Consider the following 23,798-nt stretch of genomic DNA (forward strand, 5'->3'; position numbering starts at 1 on the left):
TTTTCTGATCAAGGCTCAAAGTTTAATATTCAGCTCTTGTATATCTAGGAAAAGCCCCTCCAAATCCTTCCTTTGTCTCAGCTGGATTATGTCACAAATCAAGCTCAGCAGGCAGTCTAAGTGCTTGTAGGAAGTTGTACCTGAAGCCAAGGAGAATGACTCCACCTAGGTCCTATCACACTATGTCTATTGTGGAAACAACGTCTTTCTGGCCTGCTCAAGGCTAGGGGAGGACGCAAGTGACATATACTATAAGGACAGGATTTATTGAGCAACAATGCTCAAGAAAAAGGCCTATGGAGGAAGAGTCTGGAATAAACAAAGTCTCAGGGATTCAAGTGTGGCCTGGATCTACAGATAGTACAGATCAGCAGGATGTTAACTACATCCATCCCCAGACTTCTGGGTAAAAAACAGGTCTACAACTTCCTTGTTGAGGAGACAACTCTGTGTGTTTAACATTCCTGGTTTCTGATGTGCTTCTTTGTGAGCACAAGGACCGTGTGTCCTCTACAGGATGTTAGTTCTGACCCAGAGGGAGGCAAGACATTGCACTGTTCTAGGTTGGAACTAACCTAAGTTATAGTCTAAGTCTAGCCTAAGTTATGCCTCCCTACATCATTAAAATGTTAAGCTGGGCAGCGATGGCGCATGCCTTTAATCTCTGCACTTGGGAGGCAGAGGCAGGTGGATCTCTGTGAGTTCCAGAACAGCCTGGTCTACAAAGGGAGTTCCAGGACAGCCAAAGCTACACAGAGAAACCTTATCTCAAAAAACTCCAAAACAAAATAATAACAACAACAACAATAATAATAATAATAATAATAATAATAAATCAATTAACCTATTTAGACAGCTTCTGAGAAATTGTCATTCATACCTACACCTGCTCACTGTAGTTTGACAGGAATAAAGACTAAGGCTAGTTCTTAGATGCCTGGGTGAAGGAGAACCTACAAACAGACACTATTCCCAGTGTTGGGTGTGGCAAAGTTCACAGTGGCTCAGGCAGGCCAGTCAGGGAACTTTGTTATGAACTTACAGGTATAACAAACCACTTTGTCTGGGCCACACCCTGATGTGCGCTCAAAGGACAACTATTTTGCGTCTTCCCATCCTTGGTTTCTAGGAAGACATTCTGAGCACCATGAGCCCAAACTGGTTCTAGCTTACAAGTTCACAGCACAAAACCTCGTATCTCTGAGGCCAGCCATGGCAAGCTTCGAGGAGGAAAGCCCTCTGGCTGCAGCAGGACTGCTGAGTTTCACAGGAGAGAAAGGCACATCACATATCTAGGGTCCACAGGGTATGCAGTGTCGGCTCCAAATTCAGCTGGGCTATTTGGATTGTTTCAGTTTTGTACCAAAGGACACTTGACTCTAGCTTGAGGGCAAAGCAAACACAATTTTTAGCAGCTAAATTGCCACAGTTTGTGTACACATTCCTGCAAGGTCAGTCTCAAGTTTAGAAATAATAGCGTTGAGCTTGCCATTGTTCATTGTTTCCGCAATTTCCAAGCTCAGGAATCCCAACTTCCTTAAATCCAGGGAGCTTCAGGAATGCCATCTGGTTACTTTCCAGAGTTTCACAGCGGAGTAGAGGCTGGAAAAAAAAACATGCATGAGTGTATGAGCGCGCATGCGCCCCCCCCCACCCCCGAGTTGAAGACCCTAGGAATTTTTGCCAGCCTTACACCCACCCACCTCGGGTCAAGACTTGGCCAAGTTCCAGCTTCCTGCCTCCGGTCAAGGCTCAACCAAGTTCCATTCTCCACCCACAGGAACATGGCCATTGCCTTCACGCCCAATTTTACTCACGAATTTCTTGAGTAAAAAATTCTCAGAATGTACTGACTAACAGTCACCAGACCCTCTGGAAAGTCCCAGGTAGGGTTCAAATGCTTGTCATGATCTACCCATACTTGCTAGCCAATAGATTTAAAGGTCAATATGCTTAGCCAATAAGGTTGAACTGTAACCTTGCTGGTGTAACCTGGGCCCCTGAAAAGTAAAAAAACTGTTTGTAATAGCCATTTGGGGGTTGCCTTCTAGTCACTTGCCTTGAGGGACTAATTGAAAGTCTACCCCAATGTGCCAGAAAGTAAACCTCTTGCTTTTGCATTGATCTGCATCTTGGTGTCTCACTCGGGGCGTCTCAAAGCAAGTACCACTGACTGAGGGTCAGGGTCTTACAGAGTCTATTTACATCTCTAATGTTCTGGAGGAAAGCTGCAGCATTTCTGAGATTCTGCTTCTCAAGGTAGGAGAGGCTATTTGTGTCCTCAAGTAATCCCAAGTGGTCAGGAGACCCAGGTTGGGACAGGGCTGATCAAGACTGTCATGGTGGAAAGCAGCCAAACCTGACATGGCTTCAGTCTTCCTTCTGGGAGGAACTTCTGGTCTCTTCTAGGAAGGCCAGAAGCTCTGGGTGAATAGTTTATGGAGATTGACCTTGCCTTTTCTTACCCTAATGAGGCCTCCAGCATTCAGGGCAGTGCCTGGCAAGGTAGTTAGCTCCACCCAAGGCACATTAAGAAGATGAGATGCCAGGCATTTGGAGGGCCAGACTGGGAGAGGTCTACACCATGTGACATCAGGGCCTGACCAGATAGATCCTAGGACAAACCCACCCTGGGAAGATCTATGGCTTCCAAAAGATAAACCCATGTCCTGACCTGTTGCCTACAACTCCGATCTTAGTTGGATAGATTTTTATAGGTGAAGACATACTCAGGCAGGAAGAGGGCCAACTGAAGATGGTGGCACACTAGTTTAAGTCACCTCAAGCCAAAGACTGAAAGTTTCCAGTAGGTGAAAAGGCAGGAGGGACCCTCATCTACTGGGAGACTAAGCCATTAGAATGACGAGACGGTACATCCCTGATGAGCTGATCCCGACTTTGCAGTGATCTCTTACGACATCTCAAGACACTCTTTATAAAGATAATACACCTCCCTTTAATTTTCTGTGCTGCAATTTCTACTCTGTCTAAACCACTGGAATGTCAGTCTCTTCCCAGAGCAGAGAGCAGACTCTCATGAAGAGGACACAAACACCATGGCACAAATTAAACTGCATGATGCAGGTGGGGAGGCCTGGAATTGCATTGCCACCCTAACAAGACCTGAGCTCTCAGCGATGGGGGGGTCAGGAGCCACCATTGTGAATTTCTAGGAAAGACTACAGACATAGCACCCACATTGACTGGGAAACTAGGTGTAGTAGTACTTAGGGTAAAGGAAGGAGAACTGGGAGCTCTTAGGCTCAGAGCATTGGCTGCTTATCCAGGGATCCTGGGCTCAGTTCCCAGCATCCACGGGGTGGCTCAGTAACTCCAGTTCCAAGGGATCCAGGCGCTGCATATACACAGTGCACAGCATACAAATGGGGGAGGAGAACCTCATGCATATACTTTCTGAAAAAAATCTTTTTTTAAAACATTTAAGATTATTAGCTTTATAGCAAGTCTGAGGCTAGTCTGGGCTATATGAGAATCTGACACCCCCCACAAAAGAATTCCCAGCACATTATTTACAATGTTAAATCTTTTCTCCTGAAACCAGGAAAAGAATACACACAGTGGATTTAAACTCACTGGTGCAGTGGCTTCCTCCAGGGAGAGGAAATGTCTTGAATGCATAGCAAACTCTTACTTGTGTTTCCAGAACCTGGCAACATATACCTGAACCTCTGGCAGGGGTGGGATTCTGGAGCCCCTTTAACCTATCCCTCTATCCCCTGCTGCAAGCTGGGGCACCCTGAAAGGTGTTCACTGCAGTCATGATCCGCTTACCTGAGACGGTGCCGTTGACACTATTTAGGGCTCTTCTGTCTACAAGAGAAAGCCAGAGCCTTGTCAAACATGCTGCCTCTTCTAAGACTGGAGAGATGGCTCAGCAGTTAAGAGTGAACACTGCTCTTGAAGAGAACCATGTCAGGCAACTCGCCACTTATATGTAGTTCTAGCTCCAGGGTATCTGATTTCTGGGCACTTGCATATATGTGGCATACACGCGCGCGCACACACACACACACATATGCATGCACGCACGCACATGCATGCATGAAAGCACACATTTACATGAACAGGGTTGCACATGCATACATGAATACAGACTGCTTTAGCCTTCACTCACTTCTGTTTGGTTTTTTGTTTTTGTTTCTTGAGACGGGGTCTCTCTGTGTAGCCTTGGGTGTCCTGGAACTCAGTTTATAGACCAGGCTGGCCTCGAACACAGAGATCCACCTGTCTCTGTCTCCTAGTGCTGGGATTAAAGGCAGTTGTCACCACTGCCAGGCATTCACTCACCTCTTTTACGACAATAGCAAATGATTTTGCGAATGACGGTGATGACAGCAGCAATAATGATGATGACAGCAGCTATAACCACAATATTCAGCTTCCAGGCTGAGGCAGAGCAGTCTTCAGTAAAGTAACAGACCACAGAATTTTCTGCTTCAATAAAATACCCAATTAAAAATTAATTAAAAAAATGTTCCTGCTTCATGTCTAGTCTCAGAACTCATGGGGTCCTGCTAAGGTCCTTGGAAGGAGCAAAGGGTGTGTCTCACCAGAACAGCAGCAGGTGGCTCTGCTGCCCACAGAATGCTGAGACCATTCAGGAGTCCTGGCCTAGCTCCTTGTGAAATCACAGCCCAGGGGGAGCCCAGGATGCAGATACGTGGGGGAGGCTAGAGGGATCTGTGGAGCCCAGGCTCTGTCAGCTGCTGCATGAATGGTTGAGAGTCAGTGAAGCTCTTCCACAGCACTCTACCTAAGGCTTTCTTGGTCTCAAATAAGACCTTACTATATTTTGTGTGTTTAATTTTTGGTATTTAGTATCCTTTTAAAACTGTTACTTATTATTTACTTTATTTTTAGTGTTAAACATTTCTTTTATGTGTATAGATGTTTCGTCTACAGGTATGTCTGTCCCCTGTGTGCATGCAGTCCCTGTGGAGGCCAGAAGAGGGCTCCAGATCCATTAGAACAGGAGTTACGTAGGCGTTACTTTTGGTTGTGAGCTGCCACGTGGGTGCTACACGTCCTCTGCAACAGCAACAAATTCTCTTAAACAATGAGTCATCTCTCCAGCTCCTACTTACTTATTATTTTTGTTTTTTAAATACAGGATCTTGCTATGTAGCCCTGACTGGCCTAGTACTAGATATACAGCCTAGACTGGCCTTCAATTCACAGGTCCTCCTGTCTCAATAGCCTATGCAATGGAGTTACAGACCTGTGCTTTCACAATTTGGTATTTATTTTTACTTTATTTTTTATTAAATTCTGTTTTTAGTTATTTGCTATTACATACTTTTTGTGCATATGTGCATTGTGCTCTCACACACACATATGTGTAAAGAGGTCAGAGGAGGATGTTGAGGGTCCTTCCCTATCACTCTCTGCCTTATTCCCTAGTGATGTGATATCTTCCTGAACCTGCAGCCAGGCTGGCAGCCAGTGAGCCCCAGGGAAGGGCACACACCACACAAAGTTCTGGGATTTGAACTCAGGTCCTCAGGCTTGGGCAGCAAGCACTCTTATGACTGTTGCTCTCTGGTCCCAACGCACATGTGTTGCATACATGTGCACACACACTCAGACATACACAAATACATATACTACATATATGCATATATACACAAAAGGCTTCTGTGGAAGTGGAAAAGCTGATTTTGAAAGGTAAATCAACATGTCCCAGCTCTCAGGGGTGTTCACACTACACTGTAGATGGAGGATAAAGAGATTTTGAGCCCTCAGACATCAGGACACTCCCTGAAAACAGAACTGGTGACAGATACACAAACAGAAGGCCCAGACTCACAAACACCTTGGTTTGAGACTGGGGTCTGAGGAGGAGAAGCTCCAACCAGACTCTGGGGCTCTGTTTGCTGACTAAGTTGAGTTGCGAACCTAGGCATTAACAGTTAAACCATTGTTCCAGCCCAAAGACAAGACTCTTGACCTTCAGCCTCAAAGCAAAATCTACTCCACTGCTTGCTTTTGTAAAGTTTTATTAGCATGTGGGCAAACAGTCATTTGTTCATAGTCCCTGGGTATTTTTCCTATCGTGGTAGAGTTTAATAGTGACTAAAGATGCCAATGTTACCTTCTCAGCTGTTTTAGTTAAGATGTCTATTGTTGGGATAAAACACCATGGCCAAAAGCAATTTGGGGAGGAAAAAGTTTATTTCAATTTACAGCTTGAGATTATCATCAGGGAAGTCAGGGCAGGAACCTGGAGGCAGGAGCTGATGCAGAGGCCCTAAACGGGTGCTACTTACTGACTTACTCAGCCTGCTTTTTTATAGAATCCAGGACCACCAGCCCAGGGGTGGAACCACCCACAATGAGCCACACCCTCCTACATCAATCACTAATTAAGAAAATGTCCCATAGGAATGCCTGGCAGTCAATCTGACTGATGCCATTTTCTTGACTGAGGTTCTCTTTTCTTAAATAGCTCTAGCCTGTGTTAACTTGACATAAAAACTAGCCAGTACCGCAGCGGACATTTTAAATGTGAATTTAGGAGACAGGCCCTTACCTTGTTTTGAGTCAAACGTGTCGCACACAGTATCCATTGTGGCATTGCATTTCCTGATAACTCTGCCACCAGGACAGCTGGAAGGAAAATAGGGTGTGTTACCTCTTCCCACCCAGGCAGCCCAGAACTCACTCTTCACTACTCAAAGGGTTAGGAAGAATCAGCTCCACCCCAGCATGGTGCTATACCTAGCCATTCTGGCAAAAGCACTCTGAAGAGATTAGAGTTTAGGGCATTTGTGATATTTAGGGGATGGACCCTCTCTCCTCCTGGATGGAGCACCTGGCTATGAAGACCACATAGAGGAAAGTCTGCCTAGAGACAAAGATGGTGTGAATGAGGAAGAGGCAAGCAGGTGCAGACAAGCAAGAGCTTTCATGAAATTGGAGTTGAAGGCAGTCTTTATTCACATCAGGTTCCTGATCTCACAGTTCAGTGATTTCTGAATTATGTTTATAAGTGAATAACCTGCCTCACTGGTGTAAATTATTGCCTGATGTGGTGGTGAATGCCTTTAATCAAAGCACTTGGGAAGCAAATATAGGCAGAATGTTGTGAGTTCAAACCAGTCTGGTCTACACTGTGACTTCCAGGCCTACCAGTGATGCACAGTAAGACCCTGCCTTAAATTAAAAAAGGGCATATGAGTGTGGAGAGATAGTTTAGTGGTTAAGAGCATTTGCCGCTCTTCTAGAGAACACAGACTCTATTTCCAGCATCTACATGGTGGCCCACAAGCAGCTACAACTATAGTTCCAGGGGATCCAACATCCTCTTTGGGCCTTCATGGGCATCAGACATGCAGGGAAACACCTATGCACATAAAAAAAAAGTATTTATTATTTTTTGATTTTTTACATTATGATTCATAACAGTAGCAAAATTACAGTTGTGAAGTAGCAACAAAACTAATTTTTTGAGCTGGGCAGTGGTAGGGCACCCCTTTAATCCCATTAACTCAGAAAGCAGAGGCAGGCAGATCTCTGTGAGTTCGAGGCCAGTCTGGTCTACAAAGCAATTTTCCAGAGACCCAAGGCTACATGGAGAAACCCTATCTTGAAAAACAGAGAGAAAGAGAGAGAGAGAGAGAGAGAGAGAGAGAGAGAGAGAGTTAGTTTATGGTTGGGGGTCACCACACTGTGTTAAAAAGGACTGCAGCAGCATTAAAAAGGTTGGGAACCACTTCCCCAAGCCTGCAGAAGGAGTGAGGACCAGTGGGTACCTTTGATGTTGGACTTTGGGTTCCAGAACCATACAATAATAACTTCCTGTTTTCATTCCCTGCTTGTAGTTTTGTTAAGTGGTCGTCAGATTTTTTTTTTATCTTTTTTTTTTTTTTTAAGGTAGAATATTATGTAGCTCAGGCTGGTCTCAAACTCATTATGTAACCAAAGATAGCCTTGAACAGAAGTTCATCCTGCCTCCAGGAATAATGGGATGAAGGCACACCACCATACATGGTCTATGTGGTGCTAAGGGATTAAGTCAAGGTCCACAAAAGCACTCAACCAACTGAGCTACATCCCTGGCCCCACAGAATTCCTCTTTTAAAGATTTATTTTATGTTTAGATGTGTGTGTGTGTGTGTGTGTGTGTGTGTGTGCACATGAGTGCAGGTGCCCACAGAGGCCAGAAGAGGGCATTCGAGTTTCTGGAGCTGGAGCTATAGGCAATTGTCAGTTGCAGCAAACTCAGCTCAGGTCCTTAGCAAAGCAGTACATGCTTATCCCTGGGCCATCTCCCTAGCTCTCCTTCCCCACAGAGAGTCACTTTGTCACCTTACCTACCTAGAGTTCTTTCCCCCTAGAACTTTTTATGTTTTCATCTCTCCCTGATTCACTGAGTCTCTACTCAAAGGTAATCTTGCCAGAGTGATTCCTTCAATAGAGTGTGTTGTAGCCCCCATGGTCATGAACTCACTCACCAGTATTGTTTTTGAGACAGTGTCTCTACCCCAAGCTGACCTCAAACTTGCTATGTAGTTAGCCTCGAACTACCGATCCTCCTCCCTCTACTTCTCCAGGACCAGGATCACCACAGCTGGTAAGTACAGTTCTGAGGATGGAACCCAGGGCTTTGTACATGCTATACATGAAAACACTATCAATTTATCGTCATCCCCAGTCCACCACTAATGGTGGTGGAGATACACACATAGCATTATGTTTTATGTCTCTCACTGTTGGGGAAGTGGCTCAAACTGTTTGTTGAGTGAGTAAATGAGTTAGCAAACAAATGAGCACTGACTCCAGGCAGCTTCCAGGAGGAAACATCCTTTGATTTCATCTGTGTGGCAGGTGCTCCCCTAAGGAGCTCTACAGACAGGGACTCAGAGGCTAGCCAGCAGGAGCAGGGATCTCCACTTATTACCCCTCCCCCAGCTGGCACCTGCTGCATGCATGGCACATCTCCAAACAGTTTTCGGAGTTACAGTAGGTGCCCTGCTTACACTGGCACTCACGATCAGTCGTACTGGAGCATTTGGTCACTTCCTCTTGGTCTGTGAAAACAAGTCAGTCATCAGGGTGGGAGTTTGTCCTAACGTACACCACTCTATGACACAGTAAAGTCACCTTCATAGGCTCTTCACCCTAGACACATAGCCCAAACAGCCTCCCAGGAGAGAAGCAGGGCCCACCTAAGGAGTATCCAGCCCTCAACTTTTTCTTTTAAGTGCTTCACCATAGGAGGAGAGGTGGGGTAGAGGTGAGAAAAAGCCCATCAAGGCCTTTGTGTCAGATCAAGAGTGTGAAGCTACCTGTGGACCCCTCTCCCTCTGTCAGTGTGCATGCTTTAACCATCAGTGGGGAGGCTGCCGCCATGGCCACAGTTGCACACTTACCGTCCCGGCACATGGAGCAGGGAAAGCACCCAGATTCACTGTTTTTGTGGGCTGTGAAGTAGTTAGACTCACAGGGAGCACATTCACTCGTACCATGGTTCTTCTGGCATGGATTAATGAGTTTAAAGCCTATATGAGAGGAAAAAGAAGTGTTTAGGGGCCTGGCAAAAGTGCTATTCCCTGATGCCCTTGGTGGCCAGGCCTCTCACACTACCCACTCCTGAGCTCCTAGCCTCCTTGGAACTTTCTAGTTGGATACACAGCCATAGTTTTCACATTTAATATGTGGAGGCCTTGCGTCACCTCTTGGCTAAGACTGATGTTCTCCAGAGTATCTGTGTAAGGTTCTTCCTCTCTGTACCACTGTCCCAGAGAGTGGGCCTGCAATCAGCTTATATGTCCATTTCTACCTCCCATGCCAGGTTCCCGACTGCCCAGGATGGTTTCGCAGAACTCCAAATTCTAAAGATGAAGTCCTTGGTCAAGGTCTCCAGCACATTAGTTACGTGGTGGCCATCTTCTCAGCCTATGGCAGAAGCACAGGAGAGACACACATTCCTAACAATATGAGCTCTGCACATGTGCTGGCTTCTGCATTGTTCAATCAAATCAGTCCCATCTCGGTTCTGCAATGTGCTTGTAGGGGTGTGCCCACACATGGCTATGTGCCCCATAAGTGTGTGCAGGTGTGTGCACAGACCCAAGCAGGTGTCCACTGACTCATCTGCATATAAGTGCACGTGTAAGTGTGTTTGCAGGTAGGTGTGCTTACAGATATGTGTTGACAGTTGTGTAGGATGGGGGCAGGGTCCAGGTGCAGACACTCATATGCCCTTTCTTCAGTAGCTTCTTGATGCTTCTGCAGAACATACCACACCCACCTCTCTGGTTTCTGCCCTCCAAAGCCAGGGGCAGTGCTTGGGTAGAGGAAGGGTGGATAGGAGGACAAGAAGCAGTTGGTTGCCAAGGTGACGCCCATTTCCCTTCTTCGGTCAGATCCACCTCTCTCAGTGCAGTCTCTGGTTCAGCCCTAGCTAAAGGCCTGTAGCACCCTTTCCCAGTGAGAAGGCCAGACCTCTGCAAAGCATCCTAGGACTCACCAGCAGGACAGTATTGGCAGCAGAGGTTCTCATGTTTGAACTCATCCATCTCACACTGGGTTGTACTGCTTACACTGCAGACCGTCACCTAGAATAAGAAAGGGGAAAACTGCATCAAAAACCAGCCCTATGTGACTCTTGGAGCAGAGGAGGTGAATGGCCCCCAGCCTAACCCTGCTTCCCACATAGAGCCTTCCTGCAGAGCATAAACTACAGTTTTCTTCATGTCTCCCAGGCCAACATGCAGATAGGTTCCCCAGTTTCCAAATTTGGGCAGTCTTGTGTCTTTGCCATCGGTGTGTGGCCTGTACTACTGTGAACCTTTGATATCAATGAACTACTTATGTTCTAGTTTGTGTTTATTTCAGCAGCCTCACCTACACTTTAAATTTTTTCCCTGATCCATTTATATGCATGACTGTTTTTCTATATGCATATATGTACAGCATGTACATGCCTGGTGTCCTTGGAGAGAAGAGGGTGTAGATCCTCTAGGAATGGAGTTACAGATGGTTGCGAGCCACCATGTGGGTGTTAGGAACCCAATCTAGGTCCTTTGCAAGAGCAGCCATGGTTCTACCCACTGAGTTATCTCTCCAGTTGTAACCTACATTTTAAGAACCTACATTATAGCTGGAGAGATGGCACAGCAGTTAAGAGCACTGGCTGCTCTTCCAGAGGTCTTGAGTTCAATTCTCAGCAACCACCTGGTGGTTCACAACCATCTGTAATGGGATCCAATGCCCTCTTCGGGTGTGTGTGAAGACAGCTACAGTGTACTCATATACATAAAACAAATAAATCTCTAAAACAGAAAAGAAACTATGTTATAGCCAGGACTACACAAAGAAACCCTGTCTCAAAAAATAAAACAAGCAAAAAAGAAAGTATGTTTGTAAAGTTTTCTGTATCTGTCCCCACATATTGTACATGTATGTACATTTGTATACATACAAAGTGTGCTTATTATGTGGCCTCAGGTTTTTTTTTTTATAACCTTACTGGTTTGTTTATTTGAGATGTAGCCCTAGCTGTACTGGAAATTAATATGTCGCTTAAGCTGGTCTCAGACTCGGAGATCTGCCTGCCTGTGCTTCCTCAGTGTTAGAATAAAAGGTGTGTACCATCAAGTCTTGGCCTTCTTTTATTTATTATTGTATCACGTGCCTGTGCCATGGTATGCATTTGGAAATGAGAGGACAATGTCATGGAGTCCATTCTCTCCTACCTACACACGGTTCTGAGATTGAACTAAAGCCAGTAGGCTTGAATGTACGTTTACCCACTGGGCCATCCCTCTGGCCCCATGATCAATGAACTCAGAGTTCAGTTTTGATTAGAATGGCTACCAGTGAGTTCCTAGAATCCACTCCCCTGCCTCCCCCTGTGCTGGAGTTATAGACACATGCCGCCATATATCTGGCTTTTAAAGGATGCTGGAGGTTGTCTCTCCAACCCTCCTCCTTTGAACACAGTTTCATGTTTGCTTACTTAACCAGTATATTTGATCCTTATTATTCACAAATTGCATATTTATCAATACAACTATTCCCTAACATTTATTCCTATACCAAAATCAGTGGTATTTTTTAGCTATTCCCTAATATGCACAAAGGGTCAAAAAAATTGAGCTCCCTAGGGTTGGAGAAATGACTCAGTAGTAAAGGGCACTTGCTGTTCTTTCAGAGAACTCAGTAAATTAGATTAGTTAATTACACTCACACACACACACACATGCATGCACACGTGTACACATACATACATTAGACAGCACCTCATTATTTAGCCTGGATAGCCTGGAACCTGCTATGTATCCAAGCTGGCTCCAACTCACAGAGCTCCGCCTGTTCCTGACTCTTGAGTATGAAGATTAAAATGTGACCACACTGGGCTGTTAAGATTTTTTGAGTCATCTGACACATCCTCTCAGCTGAAGGTAACAAAGGACATACTTTCTGTTCTAGCTTCACCTCTCACTGCAGGAGTGTGTTTATTTTATCAGATATCAGTCACCCTTGTTTCTCAATCTTTTGTGGTGTATTGCATGGGTTATCTTGCTGTTTAAAATGGCTCCAAGCATAGAGGTGAGAAACTGTTTCTTGTTCCAAGTACTAGAATGTCCTAATACCCTTACAGATAAATCACATGTGTTGGAGAAACTGCTAGAAGCGTGAATTTCAGACTGTGGAGCATGGGTTGAATATTAACCAACATAGATTACATAAGATGCCTTTAAACAAACATAAAATAATCGACTGAGCAGTGTTCGAAGGTGGGCAGACACTTGCAAGAACCCACCTCTGGGGCATGAGGACCTGAATTTGTAACAGTACCATTCACATAACCTGGACACGGTGAACATCTCTAACTCCAGCCCCAAGGATGGAGACAGACCTGAAGGTCATTGGAAGCCAGCAGAGCTGAATGGATTAGCTCTAGGTTCACTGAGAGATCCTGTCTCCAGGGCTGTGGTGATGGCACAACGGTTAAGAGTACTGGCTATGCTTCTAGAGGACCTGGGTTCCATTCCTAGTAACCACATGGTTACTAGGACATCTATCCATACTCCAGTTCCAGGGGACCCAACACCCTCTTCTGACCTCTGTGGGCACCAGGAATGCACACAGTACACATAAACTTACTTGACACAGACACCTAAACAAATTTTTTAATCTTAAAATTTAGCTATTTTTATGTATATGAGCATTTTGATTGAATATGTGTGTCCCATGGAAGTCCTATCCATGGAGGTCTCCATGCCTTTAAATTTTGTTTGTTTGTTTGTTTTTTGAGGTAGGGTTTCCCTGTGTATCCCTGGCTGTCCTGGAATTTGCTCTGCAGCCAGGCTGGCCTCAAACTCAGAGATCCTCCCGCCTTTGTCTCCCAAGTGCTGGGAAACCACCACAGCCAGCTTTTAAAAAAAAATGTTTTTTTTTTTTTTTTTTTTTTTTTTTTTTTTTTTTTTTTTAAAGAAAGACTTTACCTTGAGAATAATCTAGGAAGGCATCAGCCTTTTCTGGCCCTGCATGTATACATGTGCATTCATCTACACATGGAGAGGGAAGGAGGTGGGGAGGGAGGGAGAGAGAATCCAACCCTGCATGAGTGGTGGCTAAATACTAGCAAGTTTGTCAGTTGGGGTTGTTTGGTTGGTCAGAGTCTCTGGCTTGCTCCCCAACCCCCTCACCCCCACTCCTACCTCCCCCGGGCAACCATTCTGCTACTGCACTTCATGCCTGGCCTTTTTTTTTTTTTTTTTTTTTTTTTTTTTTTTTTTGTATTTCTTATTTTGAGGCAGAGTCTCACTAAATATCCAGGCAGGCCTTGAACTCATTCTATAGATCAGAGAAGGCTTGAACTTGCAATCTTCCTGCCTTGTCCTGAGTAGCTAGAATTACAAGACTGGGCCCATATTTAGTTTTGTGTGTGTGTGTGTGTGGGGGTGGAGTGCACGGGTTTTGAGACAGGATTTCTCTGTGTAGCCCTAGCTGTCCTAGAACTTGATCTGTAAACCAGGCTGGCCTTGAACTCACAAAGATCCAACTCCCACTGTCTCCCAAATGCTGGGATTAAAGGCATGTGCCACCACACCCAACTAGTTGGTTTTGTTTGGAGGTGGGTTCTTGGTAAGTTGCACAGATGTCTTAGTTAGGGTGTCTTCTATTGCTGTGAAGAGACACTATGACCAACTCTTTATAAAAGACAGTATTTGACTGGGGCTGGTTTATAGTCCCATAGTGCATTGACATGGCAGGAAGCATGGCAGACATAGTGCTGGAGAAGTAGCTTTGGGAGTTCTACATCCTGATGCATGCAGCAGGAAGAGAGAGCTACTGGGCCTGGCTTGAGCTTTGGAAACTTCAAAGCCCTCCCCTCAGTGACATACTTTCTCCAACAAGGCCACACCTCCTAATCCCTCTCAAGTAACACCACATCCCAAGGATCAAGCATTCAAATATATGAGCCTATGGGGGCCAGTCTTATTCAAACCACAACACCAGGCTAGTCTGAAACTCCTGGACCTTTTACCTTGGTCTTCTAAACAGCTTGACTACAGGTGTGTACATCCACCCCAGGCTTTAATTTTGTTTTTAAAAGAGCACTGATGTCTTCTAAAATTGAAAAAAAGGGGTGGGGGGCTGGTCATGTAGCTGAGCATAAGACTGCCTGCCTACCATGGACAAGGCTGTGGCTTGGACTCTCACTGAATCTAGGGCTTACCTGAAGGAAGCCCTGCCACTTTGGGCTTCCTGAGGGGTGGGGTTACAGATGGGCTACCACACCCAAATGCTTTTATATAGGTTATAGAGATTGGAACTTCAGTCCTAAAGCCTGCATAGCAGAAGACTTATCCACTGAACCGTCTCCTGGATCTCCTTTCTAAATTTGACGTCACTATTGTTAGACATGTTCTCATGTAGCCTAGGCTAGGCTCTCACTGTGTGGTTGAGGATGACCTTGAAATAGTGACCTTCCAGCCTCTACTGCCCCAAATGCTGAGGTTACAGTCTGTGTCATTACATCCAGTCTAAAGCACCAAATAAGTAAGTAAGTAAGTAAATTAATTAATAATAAACTAGGAGATGGCTCAGTTGGTAAAACATGTGTCTCACAAGCATCTGGACCTGAGTTTAGATCCTCAGAAACCAGGTAGAAGCTGAACATGCCGGCACGTTCTTGTAAATCCGACAGAGGTGGCTCACTGAGCAGCCTGACCAGTTCTCAATCAAAACTTGAAAAAGAACAATATCTTTTCCCTGTGCTTCATAAACACTACAGTTAGCCACAGTGACTCACCAAAACTTCAGTTCTGATGAAATGGAAGCCACAGGAGAGGAAGTGATATTGTTTTTCAAATTCACATGTGATAGAGAAAAAGAGAAAAAAAAAAAAAAAAAGAAAAGAAACCTCAACCCTCTGTTTTATAGTAGGCGTCCATCTTCGTACCAGCTAGCTCTTTGTCTCTGAATCCAGTCCCTGGAAGATAAGTTCCTGGTGACCCTGTGCTCTAGAGTCAGTGGGACCTGCGGGAGTGGAACTGATACATGAGGCCGACTAAAGTCTCATGCAACAGCCAACTTTATTCAGAGCATCAGATAATTTATACTCTGAGGGTTAAGAAGAGTCACATGAATAAAGTGTATAATCACAAGGGCAAAAAGCATGTGGCAAACACTTATTTATTCATAGAGGCATATAAATAAGTAACAATAGTCATTGTGATGAATAATCTGAAGTGACCTCACTCCTATCTGCTACACCTGGGTGGGCCATGAAAACATTTCAAAACCAATTTCCTGTTTTTGAAGAAACTGGGGTCACAAGACTCTTGTCTTGTCTTTTGGAGTTTTCTCACAAGTACTCAGAATCCTCACACAACTCTTTTCTTCAATCACATTCCGACAAACATGACTCAGTGACCACTCACCCAGACATGTACAGTGACGGTCTACTTGGTATGCTCCTACTAACTCCTCTATGACCTCTGTAGCTTGCTCATGCAGACGTTCAGGACACCTGGACTACCTAATCTTAGCAGAGCAAAACAGCTCTTGGAATCCACGTGCAGACACTCAAGGTCTTCTTGCTGTTTTTGCCTTTAAAAACCCTTCCTTCTGTGGCTGGATCAGCAGTTAAGACCACTGGCTGCTCTTCCAGAGGACCCAGGTTCAGTTCCCAGTGCCCACATGGCAGCTCACACCTGTCTGGAACTCCAGTTCCAGGGGCTGTTAATACCCTCACACAGACATATATGTAGGCAAAAATTTTTAAAAATGAACATAAAATTAAAAGAAATAAAAAAAAATATCCTTTCTTCACCACCCAGTTTTCATGGCAATTTCAAGTTTGGCTCAGAGATTGTTGCCTTGCTAACATTAATCAATAAACATTTTAATTATAACTGGATTGAATCTGTGCTCTTTTCCCAGAGGCCAGGAACACCGAGAAAGTACCCAGAATCACATGTCCATGCATGCAAGTCCTTTAGGTAGAGAGCTGAGCACATTTCTTAGCCTGTGGACACTTGACACCTTGGAGGTTCACAAAACCCAGAGGTAGCTGAAGTCCACTGACTGAAGGCCAGCCGCTTGGAAGGCACTATTTTCTAGGAGAGAGAATCTCTCTATTTTATTTTATTTATATGAGTACACTGTAGCTGTCTTCAGACACACCAGAAGAAGGCATAGGATCCCATTACAAATGGTTGTGAGCCACCATATTGTTCCTGGGAATTGAACTCAGGACCTCTGAAAGAGCAATCAGTGCTCTTAACCGCAGAGCCACCTCTCCAGCCCCCATCTCAACAGACAGTAGGGAGGAAGGTGTCATTGTTGAGGGCTGACCACTTTCACTCTTGTTTGGTGTGAGGTTAAACGAGAGTCAGCTTGTTTCTGTCAGTTTCTATCACAAACCAGCTACGGTAGCAATACAAAACAACAGCAGTTTTGAGACGGTATTCTATAGTCTGGAATCCCTTTGTAGCTGAGTATGGCTTTAAACTACGGATCCTCCTGAGCACTGGGATTACAGGTCTATGCATCCCACACCAGGCTGACAGCACAATTTAGGGGGAAACATTCATACTTGAAAAATGCCAATGGGTAGTCAAGGCTTGGTGGCTCAGGCTTGGGATTCCAGTAGTCACAAAGCTAAGGCAGGAAGACCGTGCTTGGAGCCCAGCCTTGGTTATATAATGTTTATCTCAAAAAAAGAAGGAGGAACGGATTGGCATGATGGTTTAGAGGGAAACCAAGCCTGACAACCTAACATTGATTCCTGGGAGCCACGTAGTTGAAGGAGAGAACCAACTCTTGACCATTGTCCTTGGACCACCATAAGTGAGCCCCCACACAATAAATAAGTAAAATAGTAAAAAAAATTACTAAAAATAAAAACTAGGGGCTAGAGGGATGACTCAGCAGTTAAGAGCACTTGTTCTGGCAAAGGACAGCATGGTGGCTTACAATAATCAGTAACTCTAGCTCCAGGGGAATCTGATGCCCTGTAGCTTCCACAGGCACTCTGTATAGGAATACAGACTCTCTCTCTCTCTCTCTCTCTCTCTCTCTCTCTCTCTCTCTCTCTCTCTCACACACACACACACACACACACACACACCATACACATAGTTAGAATAAAAAACAAATGTTTATAAGGTAAGAAGGGACAAAGGACTCTCAGAAAATGATGAAACCATTTTTGTAGAAAAGCTAGCTAGGCATGTTGGCTCACGTATTTCATCTCAGCACTCAGGAGGCAGAGGTAGATGGGTATTTTTGAACTTGAGGTCAGGCTAGTCTACACAGTATTTACAGGGCAGCCAGAACTACTAGTGAGTCTCAAAAAGAAATGAAAGAAAGAAAGAAAGAAGAAAGGAAAAGAAAAAAGAAAAGCTACATAGCAGGAGGGGGAATCCCACTGCTTTGTAGCAAGAAAAGATAAAGATATAAAACCAACTCCTTCTCTGTTAGATCCCCTCACCCCATCCTCTACCTCCACCACACAGGCCAGGAGCTGGGAAGGGAGACCCAGTGTTATCACTGGGCAAGATCCTGTGTACTGCTCTGGCCATGATGGCCTGATGCAGCTCCGCAATGGTCCCCACACACTTGTGCCTCTACTCACCCTCAGAAACAGCCCCAGCAGTATCAGAATTCCCAGCTTGGCCATCATAAAAAAGGCAGGACAAGGCAGAGCCGAGAGGTGCTGAGTGTGAGGACCAGCCTGTTGCAGCCCAGATGCTGCTTGTGCCAGTGAAGAGGCATTTAAAACCACGCCCTGCTTCTGGTCCACACAAAGACTGATTTCCTTCCTCCCTTGAGCTGTTAGTGTTTTGGAAGTTTACAGAGAAGTTTTTCATAATCTTTCAGGGCTCCACTGGCTCCAAGGGGCAGCAAAAGAAGGCACTTCAGAGTCAAGATTTCTGAAAGCTGAGGCAGCCCAAGGGATGGGCGCATACATTGACCAAAAGTGAGTCTAACCAGACCCAGGACTGCAGGTCAGCCTTAAAGAGGAAGGAGCGCCTCATATACATTAGACACCCCTCCAGAGCCCTGGGCCACAAGGAGCTGGCTGGTCTCAAAAGGACATACAGCGTATGCATCTATTTCTGAGGACCCTAGAGTCTCAGGCCTACTGAGGCAGAAAGCAGGATGAAGCAGCTAGACTGGAGAGGGACCAACCGACAGTAAGTAAGTAGCTAATGGGGTTAGAATTTCAGTTCAGTAAGATGGAAAGTTCTGAAGGTGGATGGGTGGACTTGGTTTGATTGCACAACACTATGTATATGATGCATCCCTTGGAGCTGGTGGCTAGGGATTTGACTCAGTTGCTAGAACATTGCCTGGTATGCACAAATCCCTGGGTTCCCTAGCATGGCTACCCAGTCACTAATAGTAATCCTAGCACTCAGGAAGTGTCAGTAGGAGCATCAAAACATCAAGGGCATCCTCAGCTATATAATGAGTTCCAGACCAGCCTGGTCTATGTAAAATCCTGATCAAACAAAAACGAAACAAAAACAACAACAACAACAACAAACCAACCTAGCCTTCTCAGGAAGCCCCAGGCCAGTGAGAGATCATATCTCAACAAATCACGGTGGAGGAACTCAGTGGTTAAAAATGCTTACTGTTAGGGCTGGAGAGATGGTTCAGTAGTCAAGGGCATGCACTATTCTTATGGAGTGAGCGAGAAAAAGAAATGGAAAGAAACTCCTAGGTACGGTGGAGGAGAAAGTTTATGGTAGGTACGTGGGAGAGCACAGAGACATCTGGGCCAGTCCAGAGTGGACATGACCAGACTGAGCTGGGCCATGTGGGAAGAGGGAGAGGGGAAGGGAAAGAGGAGAGAGGGGAACCAGATACTACAGACAAAAAGCCAAAAAGGTACAAAAAAAGGGTAGGTAGCCAAACTGTCAGAAAGAGATTCTGGGGGAAGGGCAAATCGTCAGCATTTCCTGTAGGCTCTGTCCAACAGTTACCTAGCAACAGTAAGTACTAGCCTGGCTCTTGTATGAAAGGACTGTTTGGGCTTCTCTTTCTCTCCCTCTCCTCTTCCTCTCCCCCTCCCTCCCTCTTCCTCCATCTTCTTCCTCCCGACATGTTCCCAGCTGGCCTTTCCCCTTCTTTCTCCCTTCTCTCACTTTCTGTCCTTCTCTGCCTCTACTCTCTTCCTCAGACCCCCTTCCCAGGTCTCAAATAAACCTCCTTTTATACTACACCTGTCATATGGCTGATACCTTGGGGAGGGGGGCAGTGTGCCTTAGCATGGGTCAGCTAAGGCATCCCTTTCCACCGCATCAAGCCACTGCTTTATAAAACATATTACACAGCCCATTCCCCCTGGGATTCAGAGCTCAGGGTAGAGGGTGCCATGTGCCAGCCATATCCTGTAACAGGTAGGGACTGAGGGATGCTGAGAGAACCTGGAGGCTAGGTCTGCTCTGATATATTAAATAGGCACTTCAACCTCAACCACTTGTCTCAGAGGACCTGAGTTTGCCATTCAACACTCACTAATCAATATTGTAGGTAGCAAAGACCCCAACAAATCAATCAATACGGTAGGCGTCAGAGAGCCCCAACAACCAAAAAAATACTTCAGGCCTCAGAGACAAGCCCCTCTGACACACACAGGCCTAGAGCTGCCCTAGAGTTCTGAATATCCAAACATCAGGCCCAGCCTTGCCACATCTTCAGTCATAACCTGTGAGAGTGTCACACCTATGGTTCTTGCATCAGAGCCAGTGTGTGTGTGTGTGTGTGTGTGTGTGTGTGTGTGTGTAGGAAGAGGGGGAGGGAGAAGAAAGGGAGTTGGGTGTGGTAGCCCATGTCTTTAATTCTAATACTCAGAGGGAGGAGGATATTCATGAATTCAAAGTCTACATAGTGAGTTCCAAGACAGCCAGGACTATCTAGAGAGAACCTGCCAGAAAGAAAGAAAGAAAGAAAGAAAGAAAGAAAGAAAGAAAGAAAGAAAGAAAGAAAGAAAGAAAATGGTTCACCAGAAGCTCAGTGAATGAGCAGGCTGGCCCAGCAATCACAGATGCAGGATGGAGGGGCTGCCAGGACATCATGAGTCACCAAAGTTACTGGAATTAACATCAACTAGGTTTATGGTAATTTCCTGGAAGCCACGTAGGGGCATACAATGTCTGAAGACAAATAGCTGGTTAGTCCTCAGCCATCCCAGATAAGCTGCTTTTTATTTAGGTTATGTGAGAACCAGAGTTATGCTTTAAGTTTTTATTACTGTGCGTAAGAGATCCATGAAACAAAAATGCCTCTAACCTGTAAGTCCCACACTGCCTAAGGACAGATACCTCTGGAAATGCTGGAAGCTAATATGTATAGAAGATTGTTGTGTTTATGAAAAGATAAGGAGAGGAGGAATATGTTTTGGTGGTGTGTAATCAGGTGTGGTGGAAGGGGGTACCTCCGCAGGCCCATACTGCAGCATCCCTTCTCCCTGAGGGACCAGCCACGAGACAGTATAGTATAGAATAGAGTTTATTCAGGGCATGGGGATGGGAGTTGAGAGGGTAGTAGAGACAGAGAAAGGCAGAGGGGGGAAGGGGAGGAGGGAGGGAGGGAGGGAGAGAGAAAGAGAGAGAGAGAGAGAGAGAGAGAGAGAGAGAGAGAGAGAGAGAGAGAGAAGAGTAGAAGCTAGCCATGAGCATGTGGAGAGAGAGAGGGGGAGAGAAATGGAAAAATGAGGACAGAGAGGGAACAAGAAGACAAGAGCAAGAGAGAGCAGAGGGGGCAAGCAGCCCCTTTTACAGTGAGTCAGGCATACCTGGCCATTGCCAGGTAATTGTGGGGTGGAGCTTAGACAAAATGCTAACGGTCCCCTGTTTTGGTTTAATTAAAAGAAAAAAATAGGGTCTTCGTGATCTTTAGCTATTACCTGCTGATTTTGGGGTCACATGTCTCTAGGAAACCCAGGAAATGGGTATGGGGATGTTGGTTCAGTCTTAGGAGAGTTGGCTGTTTCCTTGCTGTCCAGGGTCTGTGAAACTGTCTGTGGATAGATCAGAAGGAACAAATCCAGTAGAAGTGTCTGTGAGAGGAGACTGGAGCATCTGGAGGTTGCTTCTCTGGAGCTGTCCTGTCTGTAGTAAGCACCTGGACTTGACAAGATGCTGAAACACACACATACACATGCTGAAACACCACACACACACACACACACACACACACACACACACACACACACACACTATAGGTAGAGAATAAGATTAAGTACATTTAGGAAAAAGAAATTTTTTTCTTATTTGTACATTTAAACCCCAGAGGAATCACACCCTCTGGAATAGGTAGTATGTGGAAACTTTAGGCTATTGGCCAGCAGATGTACTTATCTGGATGGAGTCTATTTGGTCCATGAGAGGTAGATCTGAGTGGGTTTCCTGTAGCTTATAAGTTTTCAAAAGAGATAACATGAGTTAACAACATGGACAGGCTTTAAGATGAGCCTTTTGTGGAGCAGAAGGAACAAGGGCCTTTTCCTTTTATCTAGGAGACTAAATATACATCACTTCAAATTTACTTAAAAGACAATTAAAGAAAACTTAAAATTTGAATTTGTGATTATACAGTTGGCTCATATAGTGGAATGTTTAATGTTAGTACAGTGGCATAGCAAGAAGAGGAAACATGAAGCATTTAGTCAGTGGAAACTGAGTTTAGGTAAGGAAGTAACAGATTACATCTGTGAAACCCTATATCTGAACTTGTGTATCATTTATCGTGAAATCTGTAAGAAATCTGGCAGTCTCAGCTGGTTAACAAATTTGTTAATGAATAAATACAGTGGTGGTTGACCTTAAGGTCAGGAGCTAGGTCTGCTTTCTAGTTATCAAGCTACAGTTATCTTAGCTGCCAATGTAGTCAGAAATCTGGGGAAGAAGAAATTATAATCTAGGAGTCATGTATTAATTAAAAATGACAGAGTTCATTTATAATCCACTACCTGAACAGTTTGCTGTGGTCTCCATAGCATCTTGGGCAGAGTCAGTCTGGCTTTCAAGCCCAGAAGACAAAGAGCCTTTTCTCTATGGAACAGATAATGCGTGAAATGAGAAATAACTCACCTTGACTTAGGCAATATGAGTCATTTGACTTTTGGGGTATGCAATCTTGTCCACAGTGTTTCTCAGTGGTTATCATACCACAATCCAGGCAGTCTCTTGTCGCTGTGTCTATAGCGTCCGAGACCTTGGGGGGGATAAGATGTTAGGCTTTAGGAGATTCTGTCTGTCATAAACTTAAGTATATTAATAGCTAGCAGACTTCTGATAAGATTGAGAGCTATATCTATTGGTCATACTTGACTTAGACAACTTGTGTTTGTTAAATTACTTGTTTGAGAGCATAGGGGAAAACACATTTTGCATTAGTAGAGAATCACTTGGCTTAGAGTTGGTGTGGAGGACCAGAATGTAAGGGAATAAGAGAGCTGGCAGTAGTGGCATGAGACCCTGGTGACAGAAAGTGAGTGTGTCTAGGCAGGTTCAGGCCTGTGACACGAACTGGGCAGGCAGGCCATGGGAAAGAGGGAACGGGCCTGGGGTGTGGGAGCGTTGATCCCTTCCATTTCCAACCTGAGCCCGTCAGTGGAGTGAGAGACAGACACATGCCGGTGTGCAGTTGAGGCACCAGGTGCTTGCCCGGGCCAGGGCGGTGATGCGTGCAGCCTGAAGGGCACAGATTGCAAGGAGTCACAATAACAGTGTGCATGTCCCAGGTAGCACAGGGCCAAGGCACCTCTGAACAGCGGCAGGGGTCGGGATAGTGTTGTGGCATGCCTGAAGTGTTGTGGCATGCCTGAAGTGTTGCGGCATGCCTGAAGTGTTGTGCCTGAAGTAGTGTCCTATATCCTAGTATCAAGTACGCTATTCCTGTGGTGGATGGCAAGGCTAGCACTAACTCCATGAGTCCCAGGCAGAGAGGGAGAGAGAGCTTGCTCGCATATGTGGATGTGTGCACGCAAGAAAGCACAAGTAGAGGGGATTGTACATGCAGGGAAAAACAGCATCTGAGCGAACAGAGTCCCAGACAGAGTGCAGGAAGCACAAAGGGACAGGGTAAAAGCTGTTTTTCTTGCGGCAGAGCTCGAGCAGCCAAGCAGAGGCGGTGGAAAGAGAGAGCAGGGACAGGGGCAGATAAGTGGCACGTGGGAAAGCAATGTCTCAGCAAACAGAGTCCCTGGCAGGATGAAAGAGGCAGAGTCATACCTGCTTTTCACGGCAAACTGGAAGCAGAGCAAATGTCAAGAGAATGAGTGCTGCTCCTGGCTGGCAGAG

At 45.4% G+C, this 23,798-nt stretch overlaps 1 protein-coding gene and 1 long non-coding RNA gene across 9 annotated transcripts in view; one reads left to right on the forward strand and one right to left on the reverse strand.

Moving 5' to 3' along the window:
• Positions 1-22,711, reverse strand: LOC117702162 (tumor necrosis factor receptor superfamily member 26-like). Of its 8 annotated transcripts, XM_076914021.1 has the most exons (9): positions 22,587-22,711; positions 21,401-21,514; positions 10,493-10,580; positions 9,803-9,918; positions 9,393-9,521; positions 8,939-9,050; positions 6,551-6,627; positions 4,309-4,455; positions 1,611-3,831 (listed from the first exon to the last, which is right to left on the reverse strand). In XM_076914021.1, the coding sequence occupies exons 4-9, from the start codon at positions 9,807-9,809 to the stop codon at positions 3,731-3,733; spliced, it is 573 nt and encodes a 190-aa protein (XP_076770136.1). In that variant the 5' UTR covers positions 9,810-9,918; positions 10,493-10,580; positions 21,401-21,514; positions 22,587-22,711; the 3' UTR covers positions 1,611-3,730. The 8 variants fall into 8 exon arrangements, with proteins under 8 accessions (XP_034349360.1, XP_034349439.1, XP_076770136.1 ...); XM_034493469.2 differs by lacking the exons at positions 9,803-9,918; positions 21,401-21,514; positions 22,587-22,711 and adding exons at positions 1-1,602; positions 18,119-18,310 and having other exon boundaries at positions 3,793-3,831; XM_076914023.1 differs by lacking the exons at positions 21,401-21,514; positions 22,587-22,711 and adding an exon at positions 18,119-18,174.
• LOC143434682 (uncharacterized) overlaps positions 18,406-23,798 on the forward strand; it is a 22,379-nt gene continuing 16,986 nt past the window's right edge. Inside the window, exon 1 of the long non-coding RNA XR_013104384.1 lies at positions 18,406-18,684. This is a non-coding gene — a long non-coding RNA (uncharacterized LOC143434682). The remainder of the gene's footprint in view (positions 18,685-23,798) is intronic.

The sequence above is a fragment of the Arvicanthis niloticus genome, chromosome 1 (assembly GCF_011762505.2).
Source record: "Arvicanthis niloticus isolate mArvNil1 chromosome 1, mArvNil1.pat.X, whole genome shotgun sequence".
Lineage (NCBI taxonomy): Eukaryota > Metazoa > Chordata > Mammalia > Rodentia > Muridae > Arvicanthis > Arvicanthis niloticus.

Bases quoted from the DNA above. Each gene is read 5' to 3' on its own strand.
- LOC117702162 (XM_076914024.1), bottom strand. From the start codon at position 18,166: ATGATGGCCAAGCTGGGAATTCTGATACTGCTGGGGCTGTTTCTGAGG. The intron at 9,051-9,392 runs GTAAGTGTGCAA...TTGTTTTCACAG, and splicing joins CTGCTCCATGTGCCGGGACG to ACCAAGAGGAAGTGACCAAA. The intron at 3,832-4,308 runs GTGAGTGAATGC...TTTCTCTTGTAG, and splicing joins TTGCTATTGTCGTAAAAGAG to ACAGAAGAGCCCTAAATAGT.